This window comes from Leptosomus discolor, chromosome 5, assembly GCF_034619465.1.
Source record: "Leptosomus discolor isolate bLepDis1 chromosome 5, bLepDis1.hap2, whole genome shotgun sequence".
Lineage (NCBI taxonomy): Eukaryota > Metazoa > Chordata > Aves > Leptosomiformes > Leptosomidae > Leptosomus > Leptosomus discolor.
This window is the reverse complement of record NC_141395.1, coordinates 43558344-43571169: the sequence shown is the minus strand read 5'-3', so window position 1 is coordinate 43571169 and position 12826 is coordinate 43558344. Positions and strand designations below refer to the sequence as shown.

The following is a 12826-nucleotide window of genomic DNA, read 5'->3' as shown; positions in this document are numbered from 1 at the left end:
TCAAGTCAATCGACTGCACCACTCAACTTGGTGTCATGCACAAACTTGCTGAGGGTGCACTCAGTCCCATTGTCTATGTCATTAATAAAGGCATTGAACAGCACTGGTCCCAGTAGGGACCCCTGAGGAGTGCCACTTGTTACTGATCTCAATTTGGACACTGAGTACTGCTCAACCAAACTAGAGGGTCTGTACAAACCTGCAAGAAGTATTTTCTAAGTCAAATGGTCCTAAAATAGAATGGATGGACTGTAGAGTTGCAGACCACGGTACTCCTGGTACATCCCGCTCTGTATAGAGTGGTCAGAGCTGTGACTTGACTTGTGGGACTCTGAATGTTGGGAGGACATTGAGGACATTTAGATTCAAAGCTTGGAAATAGCCTTAAATGAAAACCAAGCTTGTGTGCTGCTTGGAGAAAGGTGAGAGCAGCACTTTGGCCCATGTGAGGATCTTAAGATGCATGTTACTGGAGAAACAACATCTTTTTCAGCACCTTCATGTGTATTTGCATCAAAATAGATGCAAAGGGAGGGTTGAAGGTGCAGCCTTGTCTTGAGTTTTAGGTAATATTTAGCTGTGCTACTGTTTTATTAGTGTGTCTTCCTTCCCCAACTCTTACTGTCAGGTAAAGCGTATGCTGCCTTCACTCAGTGGTACCAGAAAGGCTGAGCCCTGGAATTTCTCCTATCTCTTTTCCTCCATCTCCATCTGAGGAAAGATCCAGCTGCAGCTCTTCTTACTGGCTGCATGCCTGCCTTGTCAGTTGGTTAAGGCAGAGGTTCCTGCAGGCACTTGTTTCACTGAGTCGCGTGGTGAATGAGGTCCAGTTGCCTGTCCTTCCCCATTTCATTTGAAAGAAATAATTTCAGGTGATAACTGTCTGTCTGCATCTCTCCCATGTCCTGTTTTTCCCTGTGGAGGGAGGGAACGTGGCTTTAGATGCTAAACCTGGATCGAGGCAATGAGGGAAACTCAGTGCTTCGAACAACGAACCAATGAATCCATGAAACGTATTATCTGGAGAAGTGCGGGGGTAGGCAGGGCTCTGCACATAACACATCGTAGTGTCTGCTGTAATCCCTGAGGAACAGCAAACAACTCCACAACTCGCTCTAGGTATCGTCTTGACGTCCTTCCATGCGCGGCCGGTCTGCTGCCAGTGCTGCAGTGGCACCTGACGGTGAAATATTTGCCTGTCTGCCTCGGAAGTCTCACCCTCTGTGCTTTTGCAGTTCCTCTGAGTATCTTTAAATACTTACTTTTTCCCTCTCTTCCCTCTTGTCTGTCCTCTCTGCTTCCCCCAGCACCCCATCAGGCCACTGCTTTGGCACAGAGGGAAATGCAGCATAAAATGAGGTTCTCTACTGGGTATTTTGGGGGAAAATGCCTGTGGTTAAAACACAGCTGTGATGAATATACAAGCGTGTTCATAAATATGAATAAACATCGGTTATGTCTAAATCTGTCTTGTGCACGACTTGGAGGAACTACAACATTGTCTGAGGTATAGCTTCAAATGTATAATACTGCTAAACAGTAAAATCAGTATTTTGGATAAAAGGAAAGTCTTTTGTCTGCAGTCCCATTAAAGGAGCTCTTCAGAAACTGAGGACTGGAGTGGAGAAATTCAGGTGGGAAGAAATCTGCCTGTTGTCAAACACAGGGAAGGAGATTGAAGACTGGTTTGCAGCGTCACCACTAAATGCATGCATTGAGAATGTAATAACAAGTGCAACTGAGCAGAGCTGACTCCCCTAAGGAGCTGAAAGAGCGTATATGAAGTGATAGGTAAGAATACACTCATAAAAGAGATGCCATGTACAAAAACAAATGCAGGAGGGGGTTATAGGAACCAGTGGCTGGACATTGAACACTTCCCTGGAGGATGGCCATTTAGTTGTCTGCTAGCTAATATACAGTTAAAAGACAAGGGAATGAAGATAAATTAATGTTTTCTTGCATTTTGCATAAATTACAAGCACCAGGTAAAATCAAGTAGTGGAACACTTTCAGATCTAGACCTTTCACTGCGTAATACTGCAGAAGGTATTGAACTACTGGTTTTTCAAACTTGAAAGGACAGTGTAAACAAAGGTAATCTTAAGAGCAGGAATGGAAAGCATGTTTTGGGGGAAATCTCTTTAAGGTACAAGCCTGCAAGATGTTGTCAAAAACCATGGGGATGTTTCAGGTTTCTGTCTCCCTTAGTAAGCCTTAAGGAGAGAATTTACCCGTTGGTAAAAACATGAATTACTTTTGGTCTCAGAATAAATCTCATTCCAGATACTTTTTGCTGTTTAAGCTTTTATACAAATTGTATTGTATTCTTCTCACTGCTCCTTATTGAAACTGCAATATCCACACAAATGCCTCTTGTGCATGTATCTTCCTTTGTTGTTAAAATATAAATTTTTATCCTCTGCAGAAGGGGACTTGCCGACTGTTCAGATTGTCCCGTGCTGTGGACTCCCTGGAGTCTACTTTGGTAGGTCCACCTTGGTGGTGTCGGTAGTTTTGTACAAACCTTAAAAATACTTGCTGCGGGAGGTAAAGACAGCTCAGAATTAAGAACTACACCTCCGCATGCCCCCAGTACCTTGTTTTCAGGTTATGAAGGCAAACCTGTGAGTCATTGCCTTACAGCTGCCTGCTCAAGGAACTCTGTTGCCAAGGTGACTTTTCAAATACTGTTTTTGCAAGGGCAGGTCTTTTCTGACAAGGGAGCCACAGATCTGCGTGCCTTCCTTGCTGCACATAAACTGAGGACGGGCTCAAAAGGGAATGGATCTGTCCACATCACGCTGGCCATCCAGGAAGGTGGGGCATGTCCTGTCAGGGCAGCTGGGAAGCTCCAGCTCTCTGTATTTCTAGTGCTCCTGCCTTATGGAAAACAAACTGGAAAGCAAAACCCTGCTACCCTGCATGATCAGGGTGTGCTGAGGCTGGAGGCGAGGGCTGATCTGTGCGAAGCTTGTATGCTCTGCTGGTGGCACTGATCTTGTTTGAAAGCAGCAGCAGGCAAGGGTGGGGATGAAAAATCTTATGCAGTGCTTTCCCATGCCATGCCAGGCCAGTGTTCTGTTTTTACAGCAAGTATCTTTCCCAAAGGGTAGCCCCTGTATAGGGGTGTTGAAAGTAGGTGCACCTATGAAAACTTAATCAGAATTTTTTGTTTTGGAGGTTGCACATAACGACAAAGTTGTTAAGGTTGGAATGAACCTTCCAAGATGATCTAGTTCAGCCCTTGCTCAAACAGGGTCAGATACAGCAGGTTGTCCAGGACTGTGTCTAGTCAGGTTTTGAGTATCTCCATAGATGGAGACCTAGAGACTCCATAACCTCTTCGGCAACCTGTTCCAGTGTTTGACTACCCTTACAGTTAAAAAAAAAAAACAAACAAAAAAAACCCATAAAAATTACCCCAAAATGAAGTGTTTCAATGCGTGCCCATTGCCTCTTGTCTTGTCACTGGGCACCACTGGGAATAATCTAGCTCCCTCTTCTCCTTCCTTCCTATCAGGTATTTATGCACATTGATAGCATTTCCCCTGAGCCACTTCTTTTCCAGCTCTCTCAGCCTCTCCTCAGGTGAAAGGTGCTCCAGCCCCTTGATCATCTTAGTGGCCTTTAGCTGGATTCAGTCCAGTAAGTCCATATCTTTCTTGTACTGGGGAGCCCAGAAGTGGACTGATCACTCCAGGTGTGGCCTCCCCAGTGGGGAAGGATCACCTCCCTTGACCTGCTGGCTACACTCCTCCTAAAACATCCCAGGACACCCTTGGCTGCCTTTGCTGCAAGGGCACATTTCTGCCTCGTGTTCAACTTGGTGGCCACCAGGACCCCCAGGGCCTTTTCTGGTTGGCTGCTCTCTGTCGCTTACCTGGAAGTATATGACAGGGAGGAAAGGAGACAAAAGACAGCGATGGAGGGGAGCTACAGCGTTGAGCCAGTGGAAAGCTCCGTTGATGGAAGTCTGTGACAGCGCCTGTGGGTGTGCATACCCTTCACAGCTGTTCAGAGGGTGGTTTTGATCTGTTTCACTAATTGTGCAGGCATCTTTTAACAGTGTTATGACTCCACATCCAGCCCAACGGAGGGATTCCAAATACCTTATAGCAGTGTGCGGTCTGCCCTTGCTGTAAGCCTTTCCCAAAGGTCAGTGCTTATACATGGGAACACAGCCTCTCTGATCCTTTGCGTAGCCCTTTTCCATGTGATATAATGCTCAGGGCGTTCTTTGCTACTTCTTCCTATGGCCAACCTCCTTGTCTCTGTAGTCTTTTCATGTCAAAGGTATGACTACATGTGTCAGTCATGCTTGCACAAGGAAAGTGCCCCCAACACACGATGTGGAAAGGGATGTGGCTATTTAATTTTGGGTTTGTTTGACTTCAAGCGTGGTATTTGGGACTGTATGCTATTGAGAGCTGAGGGCCTGAACTCCCAGATCTCTAGGGATTTTTTTTGGAAACCATCTCTGCAGAGAGCAAGTGTCAGCCTTCTTGCTGAAGGGAGCAGAATTTTATTTTTCTGTTGCATTGGAATAAATGTCAAATTGTTCAAAACTTGAGAAAGAAAGAGGTCAGAAGTGTCTGTGGCAGAGATGAGAAGACAATAGTAATGAGGCTGCTTTCAGTCCTAGCTGACACAGGCTGCAAATGCATGGGCTACTGTAGGGTGCTTCATACCCCAACCTTACACACTGCTTCCCAGGAATAGTGTGAATGCTGGATGGGAGGAGGAGGAGGAGGAGGAGGAGGAAGATCGCCTTGCTGAGCTTCTGCTGACAAGGGAAGGAATTGGCACTGGAACACTGCAAATCCTGTCAGATCAGGTCTCATTCCCAGCAGGAGCAGGGAAGCAGGTAGAGTGGGTGTACTCCCAAGGCGGGTTATGTGCTGCTTGTTTGCAAAACTTTTGCTAGAGCTGGGTGCTGCAACTTTGGAAAGGCTCGTGTCTTTGGGAAGTGAGGGCTGCCCGTGCTCCCAGGCCCTCAGCTCCACCATCTTGCACTTTTTGGAGACTTGACTCTTCGGCTTCTGTATGGACGATGAAAGTGAAGAAAGCCTGGTTGGTTCTCCTCTCTTGAGGTGGCTGGGGCCATGAAGTTGCCCTCAGAAGCTGGCTGGTGGGATTTCTTTGCTAGCAGTAGTGAGGCACGAGGTTGGAGATGGTCAGGTTTCTCAGCTGAGCATGGAAAAAATGAGGCTCTGCTGCAGACCTACAACTCCTTGGATTAGTGTGTTTGCAAGAAGGCTTTGCAATTCATTCTGCCTCACATGCAGACATGGGAATTCTCAACTTCTGTGGCTGTTCCCTATTTGCTGTGATCAGAGAGGGGTGTGCAGGAAAGACAAGATGGCTTGTCATGAAACCTGAAAGAAATCTCATGAACTGAGCTGTTGTGTCTCATACATGCACTGACATCCTGGCCCCTTGCTTCTCTTCTCTTTGGGCTGGGTGACCTTTTCTGAGGCTAGAAGCTGCAGCAGCACTTGCTGAGAGTTGCTGGGCATAAAGTTCACTGTGATCATGGGTATTTAATGGGGCTGTGCAGAAAGCAAATACATGCCCGAGGAAGCAGAACAAAAGTCAACTTTTTTGGACATGCCATTCCTTGACAACTAAGAATATCTTATTTGCACTGTGGAACTCCAGGATACTTTTGGCGGATTTCTTTCTTTTTTGCTGGAAGAAATGTGCACACAGTTGTTGCATGTACATCATCCTCTTTCTTTCTAGCAAATAGTATGGAGCTCCTGCGCTGGGGAAACAACATCCTCAGCAGTTGCACTTTTTGCCAGATGGTGTTTTTCTCTGACCGGGGAAGCATCTCAGAAAGAGGCGAAGAGCTGTCTCATTCACTGCTTCTGTGCTTGGAGGAAGAACAGCAAGAGGATATGTTCAAGTCTGCTGAGCACAGAGGTTGGTTTGGCTGTTGCTTGCTGTAGTCATCCAAGATTCCCAGAGAAAGGACAGCCAAATGTGCAAACAACAGAAAAAAGGATGGTGAGTGGTAGCACCTACGTTACTCAGGCAAAAATGTGCATCTGCAATGTAATAAGGACAAATCAGTTTAAGGAAAAAACTATTAAAGAAAGGGTACTTTCTGCATGCAGGGTTTCAAGAGCTGTAGTAGATATCAAATGGTCGCCGTTCATCCCCTTGGGTTTGCTTAAAGCCAGGCTTTCTGGAAGATGGGTTCAATACTTGGTACACTTTGCCTGCTCTAGGTGAGTCTTCCTCTTCCAGTAGGTGCCAGCAAACACTTCTAGAGCTGTTTTGTCTCCTGTGGGTCCTGGCTTCATCTTGTAATGCTTTCCTGGTCAGGAAGGGAAGAAGCTGCATGGCCTGTCTGATATCAGACAGTGGCACTGTGTCTGGTATCCTGTGTTTCATTCTCCCGCTTCAGTCTCACCGCCTACCCAGTGACTCAGCAGGACGTACTGATAGTAAACACACAGTTTCTTTCTATTTTTTATGAGAAACTTTCCAAATCCAGCAAAATGTATGCAAAAAAAAGCATTTCAGTGCCCTGGACTGGTGATGGGTCTGACCTAATTTGCTGCCCTCCAGGGTGTTAGCAGCAGGATGCAGGTACTAGAGGAAAGGCAATAGAAATTCATGAACAAAATAAAGCAGAGGCTTGGTTGTCCTGCTGTTCCCCAGTGCTGCTGCTGTGGGTGTTTCTCCCCTAAGAAGGCTGCATGCTGCAGAAATTGTGGTGGAGTATTTGTCCCTCTGACCCCACCACGTTAGTACCCTGTACGTGTTTTATGGGGGGGATAACTCCTGAAATAAGCTGACCTTTTTCCAAGAGCAAAAGATAACTTTTCCCAGGGAGGAGCCTGTGACCTGGCAGGTCAGGTGAGCTCCTTGTGGCAGCCATAGCTTCTTCACTGGGAGGCTCATGGTGGTTTCTGGGATCTCTGTGTGCCATGAACTGGCAATGCCAAGCACCTGGCTGAGACAACACATTTTGCAGTCCTCGAGCACACTTCGTTTAGAAATCTATGTTCCCCAAGGCATGTTAGCTCTTTCTGCCTTAGTTGTGAAAATAACCTTCCAGCTGCAAAAGTGGCTTTAGGACAGTGACACACTGGGCCACTGACCCTTGGAATGTCAGCCTCTGTGCTGGGGAGGGCTGCTGAGAGCATGCAGGTGGGAAGACCCGAGGACTTCTGAAGAGTGAAAAAGGCCTCGGGCAGCAGAGGAGGCCACTTTTACCTTGTGGCGGGTGCTAAGCATGCCTGCAGTGCTGAAGACATCACTTGGGAGGACAGACTGTCACTGGAGTTGCCTTTTGCAGGCTGCCTTGCAGATTGTGACTTCTTGGTCACCTCCTGAGGGGAACTGCTCTCGCTTCAGATGGCATGTCACTTGTGCGCTTATGCGGCTAACTAGAGATGAATCTCGGCTCTTCTGCAGAGGGAGGTTTTGTGCCCTTGCTGTAGCTGTTCAGAGCCTGGGGATGTTTGCCAGGCCTGACAGAGGCATGACCTTGGTGCGAGGACACGAGTCGCACTGCTCCGCTGGGTCTCGGATGGGAAGCCGCGCTTGGAAGTAGGCTCTGCTGCTTTAAATAACCAGGGGATCTGGAAGGGTTGAGGATGCAGTTCCCACTTTAACTAAGATGCGTTCCTCTTGGGGGGCAGGAGGAAAGCCTACGTGCTGATGTAACGACTAAGTGTGAACAAATATAACTGTAGCTTGTTTTGGAACCTAAAAAGCAAATGCTGTGTTCATGGTCAAACCTGCCCTGTCCCAGTGGGGGCTGTCATTCTTCTTCCAGTACTGGTTCCCGAGCCTGCTCAGGGTGGCAGGGCTTGGACTGGGTAAAACCCAAACACTCCCCCGCCGTGGTCTCTCTGCACCATGGACAGGCTACCAGGCTGATTCTGGGGGCTCCTCTAAGAGCAAGGGAGCCTGGGTATCAATCCCCTGCTTCTGTCCTTGCCCCCTCCAAGCCGTGGTCCCACTAGTGACCCGGGCTCCCTGGACACTTCTGCATCAGTGCTTTCTGGAGGAGGAGTGGAGCTGGAGGTCACCTGGTTGGGAGCTGAGCTGTTGGGTGGGGTGAGGGCAGCAAGCTGCCGGGCTAGCTCCTGTGGAGCTCCATCTCTGCTGGATGACACCTTGGCTGACTTTCTGCCTGGCCCATGTTGTCCCTCAGCTTTCTTCCCGGAGGAAAATACCTTCAGTGATTCTGCACTGCCATCTATCAGGTCACACCACTTCTTCGTTTGCCCCAGGAGACTGTGGTTTACCATTTCCCAGGCCCTTTCAGTGTAAAAGGGTATCAGACAATTTACAAGTGACACTATGTGATTTTTAAAGAAAAAAAATACAGCAAACAAACCAAAACAAAACCGAAAACCACACCCAATCTTGTGCTTTTGGATGTTGTCTTTGAATTTCTTCAGTGAACTCATCCCACAGCTGTAGGCATATGCTCATTTTTGCTGTTGTTATACAAATGAGGCTAAAATTAACACATCTGTTGTTATTTAACTTCAATTTATATGGTACCCTGTTTTGCCAAAATATTATGTTTCGAGCAGCAACAGCTTTACTGTTACGTATCATTGGAGTTCTGGGAATAATACTTAACATTACATGCTATTTCTTAATAGCTCATCCCAAAGCAGGGACTTGGGGCTTCGCTGCAGCTTTGCACGGGGGGAAGTAGATGCCTGGTGCTGAAGGACCCTTCTCTGTTCACGTGGCATATTGCACAGGCACAAGTTTATTTGGTATTTCTGCTCATATTTAATATTTCTCCTAATGGCCAAGTCCTTGAAGTAAGGTGGTTTCCTGGAACTGTGAAGCCTGTGTTTTCGTCCTCTTGGTTGTGGAGTCAAACTTAATCTTGGGATCTTGGGGTGCTGGCAAGCCTGTAGTGTTATGGCTTTTACCCAGTCCAGCTTCTTTCTGAATGCCCAGAAAGGATAAAATGGGGACGTTTAAGGTAGGAGATAGATATATATATATATAGATAGATATAGATAGATACAGATATATTTTAGTCAAAGGAGTTCTTTATGAAAGGCAGTCTCATACATATATATATATATATATAAAATATATATAATTTTTTTTTTTAAGTCTAAGAAGTCCCTTACCAAAAAAACTCAATTCCTTTTTGAAATGAAGGAAGCTGTACTCAAAAAAAATCTTGTCTGCCATGAAAGCAAGATCCTGAGAGTTGCCAGTAGTATCAAACACTTGATGTAGGAGGCAAAAAGCTATTGTTGTTTTTTTTTTTTTTAAATCTGTTTATATTTGAGACGTTTTGTACTGCACAGATCAGAAGGAAGGAAAAACCCCATTCTCGCTAAAAGGAATAATTGTCAAGTTTACAGTATGTAAATTACCCTCAGCTAATGTAAGTGGGTTTTGCTCACCTTTTTTCTGTGCACAAGGTTTCAAAAGCAAGTGTTGTTAAATTACATGTGGAACGGGCTGGGGGGGGGGGGGGGGGTGACCAAAACCCTTTTGATTTCACAGAAAAATAATTAAACTGGAGCTGCAGTCTGGCTTTGGTCTCAGAGGTGTTTGCAAGCTATGTAAAAATAAAAGACTGCCTTGGAGACAGTCTGTGCCATTAATTAACTAGCTAAATTCTGCTTCCACTGTTCTCCAGTAGGTTTCCAGCGGCTTTGGCACTCAGCATCGCAACTGGAAGTTGCCAAACACAACTTGGCACCTTCCAGCAGCAAGACTGAGGGGCGGGGAAGGAGACGTAAAATGGAGGTGTCCAGGGAACACGCGGCAAAAAAAGGGCAGAAACCAGCCACTTCGCCAACTGCGGGTGAGGAGGGATCCAGCTCCCCACCCCGCACCCCTGTGGTGATCTGCGGCTGCCATCCATCCTGGGTGCCGGCTGACAGCCCTAGCCCGCAGCGAGGTTGGGTTTCTGCCAAGAAAACAGCTTTTGTATTTCTTTAAATATTCTGCTGCCGTTTGGGGCTGGAGTGGGGGGGAAATCACAATTGATGTTATTACTAGAATTGGCCAGCTGGCTGAATTTTTTTTTTTTTTTTTTTTTTTTTTTTTTGGTTTTCATTAATAAATCCCGCTGGATGCCGTTTTCCCAATGAAGTAATGGACGTGTTTTCAGACAAGGGGGCAAATCCCCTGCTGCTGAAATGCGAGCAGGCTCGGGCAGCCAGAAAAGCAGGGCGGAGGGGTCTTGTGCAGGCAGCCCTTCAGAGATCATCGGGGCTCGATCTGCATTTTGGCCTCTCATGATTCATCTTTTTTTTTTCCTCTGAAACCACAGAAATGTGGAGTGATGGGTTACTGGAATGTGAAATTAGTTGGTTTAGCATCTGCTTTGATACCACAGCAAACGGATTGAGGAAGTTTTCCCTTGACACGAGGAGATGTTTGTCCCTGTTATTGCCTGGCCCCACATCCTGGCGGGGCTGTTGTGCTACCCTGGGCCTAGCAGGGAGCCTGTGCATTGGTGCTTTATGCAAGAGACGGAAAAATGGACAGAAGCATCGGTCACATACAAACCCTTCAAGACATCCCTGAGCTTTTTACATAAGCGATCACTTCTAGGCATGGTTTTATTTCTCACTTCTTGGGTGCATTGACTGCAGAACAAGTTTGTTTTTCTGGGACACGAGGCAGTGAAAGCTACAGCTTTGTTCCCCGTTTCCTCTAGAAACTCAAAACGTGGTGGTGGTTGTTGGCTTTGTGGAAAAGTCCCCCTGGCCCCAGCAGGCTTGTTTTATCATCTTTAAGGTATTGAAATTACTAGATTATGATCCTGCTTTTGTTTAAATCATCCTGAAAGATTTGCAGCTTCAGAGAAGTTGTTCTCAGCGAGTTGTTTTTAGGGTTGCACTGAATTCCTTTCTCCTGTTTTTTTGGGGGGAGAAAAAGTATATTTTTCTTTTCCAGGCTTAAGAATAACCTGAGAGGAGTGGTCTTTGGGGAGCTTGTTCCTCCACTGGCATTCCTATAGCAGGATTCCCAGCACATTTCAGGAGAAAAGTTGACTGAAGTCAATTTTGTTTTAAACACTGGAGAGAAGGTAAAATTTTATAGTGTCTGCAACGGATATCCAGTGAAAATATTTGTCATGTTATTTTACTTTTATTGGATATCAGTGATCAACAGCTGGTTTCCAAATACTGAATTTGGTGTATAGTAGGTACTAGCCTTTTTTACAAGCTATTCGTAATTGGCTGCTCCTTAGAGCTGCCACAGATCTGGGTATTTCATACGCTTTTCAGTACTTCCTCTGCCTGCCTTGTGCCATCTGGGCAGGCGTTGAGGCCGTTGCTCGGGCAGGCGGATGCCGATAGCCACATCAGGTCACCATTCCACCTCCTACCCTTGCATGTATCTGCAGCCTGTGTTTTCATTCTTTTTAGCTTTATCAGCCTGCATATTTCCAGATTAAAAGGTTTTGCTCGCAGTTCTGGAACCTGTAGGTCCTCACATCACTTGTGGTTAGTCTTCAGAAGAAAATGCCAGCTCCCGGGCCAGGTTCATGCAGGAGTGCAGGGCATGAGGCAAGGGTTTCTCAAAACCCTTTTCTCAAAGAGCTACCAGGCCTGGGAAAACAGGGTCTGTGGTGCTGGTGATCTGATCTACTTGCCAGTTTCTTATTTCTTAACTGACAGCAAGCCAGGTTTGATTTGCTTGGCTGAAAATGGAGGTGCAGTGGAGCCTGCAGCCTGACTGCAGCTTGCCTGACCTGCCTGCAAGTTCAAAAGCTGAACAAAGGTTGAACAAAGTATTACACACTCTGCTGTCTTTGGGAAGTACCCAGCACCGAATCTGTGTGCAGGAGCCAGGCTCCATCTCACATCTCTCTTCTCTTTTAGGTTTAGAAGAAAAAACGGTTCTTTCCAAAAAAGAAAAAATGAAGCTGAGGAAAGAAAGATGGCTACAGAGTAAGTACACCTCTGAGGCACAGTGGTACCATGGGCTTCTTCAGAGCGTGGCTCTGTTTGATCTCTCTGTATGTGGGGTGTGGGTGGCAGTGTTGGGCAGTGCTGGGGGAGGCCAGATGCTTCTCAGAAACCTTCCCATCTGCTCCCCAGCACATGGGGTAAAAGTCCCAGGTATTGTTTCTCAGTGTTTAGCACTGAGATTGAGTCATTGCCCCAAATGTATTTGTGATCTCCCTCCACGTGTAATATAAGTGAGTACATAAAACCTTTATTTATCCAGGATAGGACACTGTGCCCATGTAGGTTTAGCACGTTTCTCTGTCTTGTAAAGCTCTGGTACGGATATGACTAGCTGTATAGTGGAGCTGCTCCTCCCTGAGTTGCTGTGGGAATGGTAGGGAAGCCTGGAGCTGAGCCCAACACAGCCACCAGTGAATCCCAAGGCTCTGTGGTGAGAGCCTGCAGTGGGCCTTCGATAAGGGAGGAGTCTGGACGCTGCAATTGTGTTACTGCTCTGTCCCATGTGCTACAGGTCAGTGAACCCACTTACCAGACAGTCTGGCCTTTCTCGGGGCTGTGAAATATGAGCTAAACAAAACCAGCCCATGGCAGAAACGCTTCTGTTTCCTGTGGGAAGTGTCTGTATTTTTGCTTCCAGTATCTCAGTGCAGTAGGAGACGATGCTGTGCTAACTGGTGTAGCAGAGGGATTTCCTCTTGCCACCTGGAGCTGTTCTTGGGACAGGCTTTTCCCTTAAGAACTTCTTGCCCAACAATGTTGCTGACAGACTGTGTTTGGAGCTGAGAGATGTGGCTTTCTGCTGCACCATATGCTCTCTGCTTCTGAGCTCTGAGCTCAAGTCCATCAACCTGTGATTTCACCAGTCACAGTGAAGGTGTCTCTGGCTCTTC

At 46.7% G+C, this 12826-nt stretch overlaps 1 protein-coding gene across 2 annotated transcripts in view; it reads left to right on the top strand.

The window, feature by feature from the left end:
* Positions 1–12826, top strand: part of SLX9 (SLX9 ribosome biogenesis factor) — a 58960-nt gene that overhangs the window by 34071 nt on the left and 12063 nt on the right. For both annotated transcript variants that reach the window (XM_086465709.1, XM_086465710.1), the window contains exon 3: positions 11847–11915. In XM_086465709.1, the coding sequence (XP_086321835.1) occupies positions 11847–11915 (69 nt within the window). The remainder of the gene's footprint in view (positions 1–11846; positions 11916–12826) is intronic.